The sequence below is a fragment of the Oncorhynchus nerka genome, linkage group LG26 (assembly GCF_034236695.1).
Source record: "Oncorhynchus nerka isolate Pitt River linkage group LG26, Oner_Uvic_2.0, whole genome shotgun sequence".
Classification (NCBI taxonomy): domain Eukaryota; kingdom Metazoa; phylum Chordata; class Actinopteri; order Salmoniformes; family Salmonidae; genus Oncorhynchus; species Oncorhynchus nerka.
This window is the reverse complement of record NC_088421.1, coordinates 29,642,368-29,654,836: the sequence shown is the minus strand read 5'-3', so window position 1 is coordinate 29,654,836 and position 12,469 is coordinate 29,642,368. Positions and strand designations below refer to the sequence as shown.

Sequence of the window (12,469 nt, the reverse complement as noted above, 5' to 3'; positions counted from 1 at the left end):
AGGTGAGAGAATGGGGGGGACTAGTGCTGCTAAGACAGACACACACACACACACACACACACACACACACAGCTCAATGTATGCTCCCTCACACACTCACACTCCCAGCACACACACTTCCCTTTTCAGTACAATCCCCCCTTCTCTGTCCTCCTCTATCCTCCTCTGTCTTCTATCCTCCTCTATCCACCTCTGTCCTCCTCTTTCTTCTATCCTCCTCTGTCCTCCCCTGTCCTCCTCTATCCTCCTCTGTCTTCTGTCCTCCTCTGTCCACCTCTGTCCTCCTCTGTCTTCTATCCTCCTCTGTCTTCCTCTGTCCTCCTCTTTCTTCTATCCTCCTCTGTCCTCCTCTGTCCTCCTCTATCCTCTGTCCTCCTCTATCCTCTGTCCTCATCTGTCTTCCTCTGTCCTCCTCTGACTTCTATCCACCTCTGTCCTCCTCTGTCTTCTATCCACCTCGGTCCTCCTCTATCCTCTGTCCTCATCTGTCTTCTATCCACCTCTGTCCTCCTCTGTCTTCTATCCACCTCGGTCCTCCTCTATCCTCTGTCCTCCTCTGTCTTCTACACACACACACACACACACAGCTCAATGTATGCTCCCTCACACACTCACACTCCCAGCACACACACTTCCCTTTTCAGTACAATCCCCCCTTCTCTGTCCTCCTCTATCCTCCTCTGTCTTCTATCCTCCTCTATCCACCTCTGTCCTCCTCTTTCTTCTATCCTCCTCTGTCCTCCCCTGTCCTCCTCTATCCTCCTCTGTCTTCTGTCCTCCTCTGTCCACCTCTGTCCTCCTCTGTCTTCTATCCTCCTCTGTCTTCCTCTGTCCTCCTCTTTCTTCTATCCTCCTCTGTCCTCCTCTGTCCTCCTCTATCCTCTGTCCTCCTCTATCCTCTGTCCTCATCTGTCTTCCTCTGTCCTCCTCTGACTTCTATCCACCTCTGTCCTCCTCTGTCTTCTATCCACCTCGGTCCTCCTCTATCCTCTGTCCTCATCTGTCTTCTATCCACCTCTGTCCTCCTCTGTCTTCTATCCACCTCGGTCCTCCTCTATCCTCTGTCCTCCTCTGTCTTCTATCCACCTCGGTCCTCCTCTATCCTCTGTCCTCCTCTGTCTTCTATCCACCTCGGTCCTCCTCTATCCTCTGTCCTCCTCTGTCTTCTATCCACCTCTGTCCTCCTCTGTCTTCCTCTGTCCTCCTCTGTCTTCTATCCTCCTCTGTCCATCTCTTTCCTCCTCTGTCCACCTCTGTCCTGGTCTGTTCTCCTCTGTCTTCTATCCTCCTCTGTCCACCTCTATCCTCCTCTGTCCACCTCTATCCTCCTATGTCCACCTCTATCCTCCTCTGTCCACCTCTATCCTCCTCTGTCCACCTCTATCCTCCTCTGTCCTCCTCTGTCTTCCTTTGTCCTCCTCTGTCCTCCTCTATCCTTCTCTATCCTTCTCTATACTCCTCTATCCTCCTCTATCCTCCTCTATCCTTCTCTATCCTCCTCTATCCTCCTCTATCCTCCTCTGTCATTCTCTATCCTCCTCTGTCCTTCTCTATCCTCCTCTGTCCTTCTCTATCCTCCTCTGTCCTTCTCTATCCTCCTCTGTCCTTCTCTATCCTCCTCTGTCCACCTCTATCCTCCTCTGTCCTCCTCTGTCTTCCGTTGTCCTTCTCTGTCCTCCTCTATCCTTCTCTATCCTCCTCTATCCTCCTCTGTCCTTCTCTATCCTCCTCTGTCCTTCTCTATCCTCCTCTGTCCACCTCTATCCTCCTCTGTCCTCATCTGTCTTCCTCTGTCCTCCTCTGACTTCTATCCACCTCTGTCCTCCTCTGTCTTCTATCCACCTCGGTCCTCCTCTATCCTCTGTCCTCATCTGTCTTCTATCCACCTCTGTCCTCCTCTGTCTTCTATCCTCCTCTGTCTTCCTCTGTCCTCCTCTTTCTTCTATCCTCCTCTGTCCTCCTCTGTCCTCCTCTATCCTCTGTCCTCCTCTATCCTCTGTCCTCATCTGTCTTCCTCTGTCCTCCTCTGACTTCTATCCACCTCTGTCCTCCTCTGTCTTCTATCCACCTCGGTCCTCCTCTATCCTCTGTCCTCATCTGTCTTCTATCCACCTCTGTCCTCCTCTGTCTTCTATCCACCTCGGTCCTCCTCTATCCTCTGTCCTCCTCTGTCTTCTATCCACCTCGGTCCTCCTCTATCCTCTGTCCTCCTCTGTCTTCTATCCACCTCGGTCCTCCTCTATCCTCTGTCCTCCTCTGTCTTCTATCCACCTCTGTCCTCCTCTGTCTTCCTCTGTCCTCCTCTGTCTTCTATCCTCCTCTGTCCATCTCTTTCCTCCTCTGTCCACCTCTGTCCTGGTCTGTTCTCCTCTGTCTTCTATCCTCCTCTGTCCACCTCTGTCCACCTCTATCCTCCTCTGTCCACCTCTATCCTCCTATGTCCACCTCTATCCTCCTCTGTCCACCTCTATCCTCCTCTGTCCACCTCTATCCTCCTCTGTCCTCCTCTGTCTTCCTTTGTCCTCCTCTGTCCTCCTCTATCCTTCTCTATCCTTCTCTATACTCCTCTATCCTCCTCTATCCTCCTCTATCCTTCTCTATCCTCCTCTATCCTCCTCTATCCTCCTCTGTCATTCTCTATCCTCCTCTGTCCTTCTCTATCCTCCTCTGTCCTTCTCTATCCTCCTCTGTCCTTCTCTATCCTCCTCTGTCCTTCTCTATCCTCCTCTGTCCACCTCTATCCTCCTCTGTCCTCCTCTGTCTTCCTTTGTCCTTCTCTGTCCTCCTCTATCCTTCTCTATCCTCCTCTATCCTCCTCTGTCCTTCTCTATCCTCCTCTGTCCTTCTCTATCCTCCTCTGTCCTTCTCTATCCTCCTCTGTCCTTCTCTATCCTCCTCTGTCCTTCTCTATCCTCCTCTGTCCACCTCTATCCTCCTCTGTCCTCCTCTGTCTTCCTCTGTCCTCCTCTATCCTTCTCTATCCTCCTCTATCATTCTCTATCCTCCTCTATCCTTCTCTATCCTCCTCTATCCTCCTCTATCATTCTCTATCCTTTTCTATCCTCCTCTGTCATTCTCTATCCTCCTCTGTCCTTCTCTATCCTCCTCTGTCCTTCTCTATCCTCCTCTGTCCTTCTCTATCCTCCTCTGTCCTTCTCTATCCTCCTCTGTCCACCTCTATCCTCCTCTGTCCACCTCTATCCTCCTCTGTCCTCCTCTATCCTTCTCTATCCTCCTCTATCATTCTCTATCCTCCTCTATCCTTCTCTATCCTCCTCTATCCTTCTCTATCCTCCTCTATCCTTCTCTATCCTTCTCTATCCTCCTCTATCCTCCTCTATCCTTATCTATCCTCCTCTATCCTCCTCTATCATTCTCTATCCTTCTCTATCCTCCTCTGTCATTCTCTATCCTCCTCTGTCCACCTCTATCCTCCTCTGACCATCTCTATCCTCCTCTGACCACCTCTATCCTCCTCTGTCCACCTCTATCCTCCTCTGTCCTCCTGTCTTCCTTTGTCCTCCTCTGTCCTCCTCTATCCTTCTCTATCCTCCTCTGTCATTCTCTATCCTCCTCTGTCCTCCTGTCTTCCTTTGTCCTCCTCTGTCCTCCTCTATCCTTCTCTATCCTCCTCTGTCATTCTCTATCCTCCTCTGTCATTCTCTATCCTCCTCTGTCATTCTCTATCCTCCTCTATCCTCCTCTGTCCTCCTCTGTCCACCTCTATCCTCCTCTGTCCTCCTCTGTCTTCCTTTGTCCTCCTCTGTCCTCCTCTATCATTCTCTATCCTCCTCTATCCTCCTCTATCCTCCTCTGTCATTCTCTATCCTCCTCTGTCATTCTCTATCCTCCTCTGTCATTCTCTATCCTCCTCTGTCCTTCTCTATCCTCCTCGGTCCTTCTCTATCCTCCTCTGTCCACCTCTATCCTCCTCTGTCCACCTCTATCCTCCTCTGTCCTCCTCTGTCTTCCTTTGTCCTCCTCTATCCTTCTCTATCCTCCTCTATCATTCTCTATCCTCCTCTATCCTCCTCTATCCTTCTCTGTCCACCTCTATCCTCCTCTGTCCACCTCTATCCTCCTCTGTCCTCCTCTGTCTTCCTTTGTCCTCCTCTGTCCTCCTCTATCCTCCTCTGTCATTCTCTATCCTCCTCTGTCCTCCTCTGTCTTCCTGTGTCCTCCTCTGTCCTCCTCTATCCTTCTCTATCCTCCTCTATCCTCCTCTATCCTTCTCTATCCTCCTCTGTCATTCTCTATCCTCCTCTGTCCTTCTCTATCCTCCTCTGTCCTTCTCTATCCTCCTCTGTCCTTCTCGATCCTCCTCTGTCATTCTCTGTCCTCATCTGTCTTCCTTTGTCCTCCTCTGTCCTCCTCTGTCCTCCTCTATCCTCCTCTATCATTCTCTATCCTCCTCTATCCTCCTCTGTCATTCTCTATCCTCCTCTATCCTCCTCTGTCATTCTCTATCCTCCTCTGTCCTCCTCTGTCTTCCTTTGTCCTCCTCTGTCCTCCTCTATCCTTCTCTATCCTCCTCTATCCTCCTCTATCCTTCTCTATCCTCCTCTGTCATTCTCTATCCTCCTCTGTCCACCTCTGTCCTCCTCTGTCTTCTATCCTCCTCTGTCCTCCTCTATCCTCTGTCCTCCTCTATCCTCTGTCCTCATCTGTCTTCCTCTGTCCTCCTCTGTCTTCTATCCACCTCTGTCCTCCTCTGTCTTCTATCTACCTCGGTCCTCTACTATCCTCTGTCCTCATCTGTCTTCTATCCACCTCTGTCCTCCTCTGTCTTCTATCCACCTCGGTCCTCCTCTATCCTCTGTCCTCCTCTGTCTTCTATCCACCTCGGTCCTCCTCTATCCTCTGTCCTCATCTGTCTTCTATCCACCTCGGTCCTCCTCTATCCTCTGTCCTCCTCTGTCTTCTATCCACCTCTGTCCTCCTCTGTCTTCCTCTGTCCTCCTCTGTCTTCTATCCTCCTCTGTCCATCTCTTTCCTCCTCTGTCCACCTCTGTCCTGGTCTGTCCTCCTCTGTCTTCTATCCTCCTCTGTCCACCTATGTCCACCTCTATCCTCCTCTGTCCACCTCTATCCTCCTCTGTCCACCTCTATCCTCCTCTGTCCACCTCTATCCTCCTCTGTCCACCTCTATCCTCCCCTGTCCTCCTCTGTCCTCCTCTATCCTTCTCTATCCTCCTCTATCCTTCTCTATCCTCCTCTATCCTTCTCTATCCTCCTCTATCCTTCTCTATCATTCTCTATCCTTCTCTATCCTCCTCTATCCTCCTCTATCCTCCTCTGTCATTCTCTATCCTCCTCTGTCATTCTCTATCCTCCTCTGTCCTTCTCTATCCTCCTCTGTCCACCTCTATCCTCCTCTGTCCACCTCTATCCTCCTCTGTCCTTCTCTATCCTCCTCTGTCCTTCTCTATCCTCCTCTGTCCTTCTCTATCCTCCTCTGTCCACCTCTATCCTCCTCTGTCCACCTCTATCCTCCTCTGTCCTCCTCTGTCTTCCTTTGTCCTCCTCTATCCTTCTCTATCCTCCTCTATCATTCTCTATCATTCTCTATCCTCCTCTATCCTTCTCTGTCCACCTCTATCCTCCTCTGTCCACCTCTATCCTTCTCTGTCCTCCTCTGTCTTCCTTTGTCCTCCTCTATCCTTCTCTATCCTCCTCTATCATTCTCTATCCTCCTCTATCATTCTCTATCCTCCTCTATCCTTCTCTGTCCACCTCTATCCTCCTCTGTCCACCTCTATCCTCCTCTGTCTTCCTTTGTCCTCCTCTGTCCTCCTCTATCCTTCTCTATCCTCCTCTATCATTCTCTATCCTCCTCTATCCTCCTCTATCCTCTGTCATTCTCTATCCTCCTCTGTCATTCTCTATCCTCCTCTGTCCTTCTCTGTCCTCCTCTGTCCTTCTCTATCCTCCTCTGTCATTCTCTATCCTCCTCTGTCCTTCTCTGTCCTCCTCTGTCCTTCTCTATCCTCCTCTGTCATTCTCTATCCTCCTCTGTCCTTCTCTGTCCTCCTCTGTCCTTCTCTATCCTCCTCTGTCCTTCTCTGTCCTCCTCTGTCCTTCTCTATCCTCCTCTGTCCTTCTCTATCCTCCTCTGTCCTCCTCTGTCCTCCTCTGTCCTTCTCTGTCCTTCTCTATCCTCCTCTGTCCTCCTCTATCCTCCTCTGTCCTTCTCTGTCCTCCTCTGTCCTTCTCTATCCTCCTCTGTCCTTCTCTATCCTCCTCTGTCCTTCTCTGTCCTCCTCTGTCCTTCTCTGTCCTTCTCTATCCTCCTCTGTCCTCCTCTGTCCTCCTCTGTCCTCCTCTATCCAGCTTTAGCATTATTTCTCTCTTTCTGCTCTCTCTCTTGTTCATTCTCCATTTCTCTCCACGTCACTGCTGCACTCTCTTTATCTCCCCATCAGTGGTTCACTCTACCCCTCCCTCCCTCCCTCCCTCCCTCCCTCCCTCCCTCCCTCCCTCCCTCCCTATATCAATCCCCTTCAGATCTCTCCATCTCTCCATCCCCACACCAATTCCCCTGTCCATCTCTCTCAATTCAATTCAATTGCATGGGAAACATGTGTTAACATTGCCAAAGCAAGTGAGGTAGATATTATATAAAGTGAATATATAAAGTGAAATAAACAATAAAAATTAACAATAAACATTACACATACATAAGTTTCAAAACAATAAAGACATTACAAATGTCATGTTATATATATACAGTGTTTTAACAATGTACAAATGGTTAAAGGACACAAGATAAAATAAACAAGCATAAATATTGGTTGTTTTGGGGCTCTGTAGGGTGTGTTTGTGAACAGAGCCCCAGGACCAGCTTGCTTAGGGGACTCTCTCTCCCTCTGTGCTTCCCTCCATCTCACCAGTAGCACCCTCTCCCTCCGTTACATGTGTGATGGATAGCAGGGAGAGGGCTGCCATAGATCAGCTCTATGAGGAGGCAGATGCTAAGCACAACCAGAGTGCAGCTGCATGCAGCCACACTACAAACACATATCTCACTACACACATACTGCATGCACTCGACTTTACACACTAACAGCACATAAGATAAAAAAACAAGCAGGACAGAAAGACACACCCACCCTTGGTGTCCTATGTCTTCTTATTTATCTTGCACACACACACACACACACACACACACACACACACACACACACACACACACACACACACACACACACACACACACACTATCCACCCAACCCTCCCACCTCCCCACACATACCTCTGTGACATGATCTTGAAGGCGTCAGGCAGGTAACACTGCACGTTCTCCATTTGGAAGGGGTCAGCGTCACAGATCTTGTCGTCCGTGCGGCCGTAGTTGGCCGTCTCAATCATGATGACATCACTGCCAGGGCAGCGCAGCTCGATGGGGTATCCCTCGCACGCCAGCTCTCTACGCATCAGGCCGAAGGGCATCGCTGACCGACTCAGAGCTACAGCAGAGAGAGAAAGAGAGAGAGAGGAGAGAGAAGGAGAGAGAGAGGAGAGAGAGAGAGAGAGAAGGTGTGAGAGAGGGGGAGAGAGAGAGGAGAGAGAGAAGGTGTGAGAGAGGGGGAGAGAGAGAGGAGAGAGAGAAGGAGAGCAAGAGAGGAGAGAGAGAGAGGAGAGAGAGAAGGAGAGCAAGAGAGGAGAGAGAGAGAGAGGAGAGAGAGAGGGAGAGGGAAAGGGAGAATGAGAGAGAAGGGAGAGAGAGAGAGAGAAGGAGAGAAATAATGAGATAAAGTGTGTTATTGACAATGTAAGTGCATGGTATGAAATAGGAGGGAAATCATACAAACAAATGGCAGACATACCACTCTCTGTAGAATAACAGAAACAGAAATAACATAAAGCAAATGGCTAGGTAGAGAAAATGCTAGTCATCATGTACAGTAGCAGAAAGACAGGGACGAAGAGATTTGTATTTTTGCATAGCAGTTAGAATATAACATAAACACAATGAGACCATCATCTCAATTCACAGAGGACACAACTAAAAACAGTGTAGCCAGCCTCATAGACAGAGAGTGCAAGTGGACGTTGGATCCTAAAAGAGCACTTCCAGACCAGGCCTGCCTCACAAATGGCACCCTATTCCCTATAGTACACACATTATTTTTAATAGGGAATAGGGTGCCATTTGAGACACACCCCAGCTCTCCCAATCATGATATTTACCCACTTTGAGAGGCAAACTGTTCAACTTTCTGGCTTGTTCCATTAACAGACTCCCACACACACAGCCAGCAGCTCAACCCCCACCACTCGGACACGCACGCGTCTGACGCACAGCTCTGAAATAGAATGTCCTCACTTCACGTCTGCCTTCCAGCCGACGTCAACATTACACCTGAGTAGGGCTCACCTCCATACGGAGAGGGGTATGAGGGAGGGAGAGGAGGGAGAGGAGGAGACAATAAAATAAATAGAACAGAGAAGAGAAGAGGGTCTAAGAGAGGGAGAGAGAATCTCACCCTAGCCTCAGGCAGGGCCTCTCTGTACGAGGGCTGGCAGGCCCCTAGGCTCCCTCCCCCCACATGTGTCGTCTGTCCATTTGCCATTTGTACGCCCACTCCATGCAATCAGAAGACTGAGAGGGCAGCTAGGAGAGAGAGAGCTGGCGTGGCGGACAGAGAGAGGGGGCAGCCAGGGTAGCGGGGGTTAATCGCTGTGCCAGGGCTGAGAGGGCAGCTAGGAGAGAGAGAGCTGGCGTGGCGGACAGAGAGAGGGGGCAGCCAGGGTAGCGGGGGTTAATCGCTGTGCCAGGGCTGAGAGGGCAGCTAGGAGAGAGAGAGCTGGCGTGGCGGACAGAGAGAGGGGGCAGCCAGGGTAGCGGGGGTTAATCGCTGTGCCAGGGCTGAGAGGGCAGCTAGGAGAGAGAGCTGGCGCGGGGGACAGAGAGAGGGGGCAGCCAGGGTAGCGGGGTTAATCGCTGTGCCAGGGCTGAGAGGGCAGCTAGGAGAGAGAGAGCTGGCGTGGCGGACAGAGAGAGGGGGCAGCCAGGGTAGCGGGGTTAATCGCTGTGCCAGGGCTGAGAGGGCAGCTAGGAGAGAGAGAGCTGGCGCGGCGGACAGAGAGAGGGGGCAGCCAGGGTAGCGGGGTTAATCGCTGTGCCAGGGCTGAGAGGGCAGCTAGGAGAGAGAGAGCTGGCACGGCGGACAGAGAGAGGGGGCAGCCAGGGTAGCGGGGTTAATCGCTGTGCCAGGGCTGAGAGGGCAGCTAGGAGAGAGAGCTGGCGCGGGGACAGAGAGAGGGGGGGCAGCCAGGGTAGCGGGGGTTAATCGCTGTGCCAGGGCTGAGAGGGCAGCTAAGAGAGAGAGAGCTGGCGTGGCGGACAGAGAGAGGGGGCAGCCAGGGTAGCGGGGGTTAATCGCTGTGCCAGGGCTGAGAGGGCAGCTAGGAGAGAGAGAGCTGGCGCGGCGGACAGAGAGAGGGGGCAGCCAGGGTTAATCGCTGTGCCAGGGCTGAGAGGGCCACAGACATACACAGAGAGAGACACTCTTCATCTACTCCATCTCTCTCTCCCTCTCCTCCATCCCCCTCTCCAGCTCTCTTCATCTGCACAAGTAGGCTTTCTAGCGGCCTCTGCATTCAGACCTTCAACAAATTCAGTCCTACTCAGCTCACCACAAAATGGCTGCAGCCTTGGCATGTCCTCCACAAAGTCCAGTAGAGAAGCTCCAAAAAAATACCATATTGTTAAATTTGGCATAGAAGAATGACAATTGAGGTGCTTGTATAATTGTTCTGCATTGAACAAAACCTGATATAGTGCCATTCATCAAAGCCTTGGGCCTGCATGTTGCACCCCCTATAGGTCATTTTGGGTTGTTGCTTCCCCTGAGTTGGATCTATGTGGCCCTGCATTTGCTGTTTTCTCACCCGGCTGGTATGTTTTGACAGTGTGTTTAAAAGTGCAAATGAAAAAATCATCACTTGAACTTGATTGGTCAACTCTCCCAGCCTTCCTCCATTAATGTATGTGAATATTTGGGTTGCTGCAGTTCAGACCTGTGGCTCTCTAACCTTGCCCACTCTGAGAGCTGCAAAAACTTGAAATCAGTCACCAAAGATAGGGGATAAAATGCAAAAAGGCTCAACAGCAAGAATGTTGTTCAAATGTGCTGGACCAGGCAGTTGATATGCCAGAAAAAGGTACTATAGAGTAAGAATATGGTAAATAAGTGTTTAATTAAAAATAATTATTTGGTGAAAAATATCATTGAATTGATGTCAAAAGACTATATACATACTATATACATATACAATATTTCATGCCCCTTGTGGTAAATTAATCAATATTCAGACTAAAGAACGCCTATAAAATAATGCCTTTAATTGTAATAAAAAGCTGCACTCAAATTGTCACATATCTGAAATTGTAGTCTGAACATGTGGAAAACATGATGGAGGAATATGGATCATTTGAAATGTAAGAAAATAATTTGGGGGGACATTGTACTATATACCACCCAGAAACGCATTCATTTAAATGGAATTCAATATTTATGTTTGGACACACAAATGATCACAATTTGCTCAAATTTGCCATCAGTCCTCATATAAAGTGATACTGTGAGATTCAGATGAACTCATGGATAAGATTTAAATTGTTTGTCTCTGTGTGACATATAAAAGAAGCTTGTGGTAGTTGTACGGGCCAATACGAACTAGTGTTCGCTCAACGACAGGAAGTCCACAGCTACATACAGAACAAGAGATGTGCTTGTCTCTGTGTGACATATAAAAGAAGCTTGTGGTAGTTGTACGGGCCAATACGAACTAGTGTTCGCTCAACGACAGGAAGTCCACAGCTACATACAGAACAAGAGATGTGTTTGTCTCTGTGTGACATATAAAGGAAGCTTGTGGTAGTTGTACGGGCCAATACGAACTAGTGTTCGCTCAACGACAGGAAGTCCACAGCTACATACAGAACAAGAGATGTGTTTGTCTCTGTGTGACATATAAAGGAAGTTTGTGGTAGTTGTACGGGCCAATACGAACTAGTGTTCGCTCAACGACAGGAAGTCCACAGCTTGTCTTGTGCTGGGGAACCCCGTATTAAATACTAAGCATAGCCTCCCCTCCCCTCAATGAAAGCTGGGTTTGTATCCTGCCCAATGCATTCACCAAGTAGCCAAGCCAATCCATAAAGGGTTTTGATCGTGAGACTGCCTTGAAATAAATCTTAATCACCAAATACTTTTTTAAAAGATCACAGTTGGGAGCAGCAAAACAGTGAGCAGGCATTCTCACGCCCATCATGGAATGAGAAATGTGATGATGCCAGTGACCCTCGTATTTAGAAACATAGTTTACCTGTAACATTTTCTTGTTAGGGGTTCAGGCAGCGAAGCTGCAAGAAACCATATTGAACTTGTTGGTTCCCCAGCAGTGAGCTCCCTTCTCCTACTCAAAGAGCTTAAGAGAGTTGTAGGGCTTCCCAGACACAGCCCATCTGTAAATAGCCCATCCAACTACCTCATCCCCATATTGTTTTTATTTACTTTTTTTGCTCTTTTGCACACCAGTATTTCTACTTGCACATCATCATCTGCACATCTATCATTCCAGTGTTAATTTGCTAAATTGTAATTACTCTGCTACTATGGCCTATTTATTGCCTTACCTCCTTACGCCATTTGCACCCACTGTATTTAGATTGTTCTATTGTGTTATTGACTGTACTTTTGTTTATGTGTAACTCTGTGTTGTTGTTTTTAGTCGCACTGCTTTGCTTTATCTTGGCCAGGTCGCAGTTGTTAATGAGAACTTGTTCTTAACTGGTCTACCTGGTTAAATAAAGGTGAAAAAAAATGTCTCCCTCAGTAAGTCTCATTCTACCTCTTGATGTTTCAATGGTGCCAAGGATAGTTCCAGTTTTTATATGCTCTGATGTTTGCCTCTCTATGACACACCAGGTCTGATTCCAGCAACATCTGCTGTTTGCTCTGTTTGGGTCCTTCCACTGCTACTACATCTAAACAAGGCAAAGGTCTGGAATTAATCCGAGCCGTGTTACAGCACTATAGCAGACTTTTAAAGATCATTTATGCTTGAGCCGTCATGCGTAGTGAGTGTTTCCTGTGAATTTGATCTCTGCTAACATCTGGGAAAATGCCTTTAAAAGGCTCATAGAGAGCAATAGTAATGGTGTCTTTTGTAAGCACTAACGCAGGCTAACACTGTCATGGCTCGCTGGCCAAAGCTTATGGGGGAAATTAATGTTTTTTGGGGAGGGCTTCAGGATAAACGCTGAAAATAAGGTCTGTGGTAAACACAGGCTTAGGAGATCTGATATGTGTTATTCTATGAGATAATCTTCATCAGATAACATAACTTCTTGTGAAGTTTATGTAATCAAAACAAGCAAAAAGCTAACGATGTGCTAACATGTAAAAAGATAAAACTACACCTCAGGTCGTGTGCCTTTGACATCGAGCTAAACGGCTTA

The 12,469-nt window shown here is 48.8% G+C and overlaps 1 protein-coding gene across 1 annotated transcript in view; it reads right to left on the bottom strand.

Annotated features, from left to right (window-relative positions):
* Positions 1-8,573, bottom strand: part of LOC115124040 (adhesion G protein-coupled receptor L1-like) — a 94,329-nt gene extending 85,756 nt beyond the window's left edge. Inside the window, exons 1-2 of the mRNA XM_065010951.1 lie at positions 8,487-8,573; positions 7,253-7,479 (exon numbers count right to left, since the gene is read on the bottom strand). Of these exons, the coding sequence (XP_064867023.1) occupies positions 7,253-7,479; positions 8,487-8,573 (314 nt within the window). The remainder of the gene's footprint in view (positions 1-7,252; positions 7,480-8,486) is intronic.
* Positions 8,574-12,469: the final 3,896 nt, after the last annotated feature.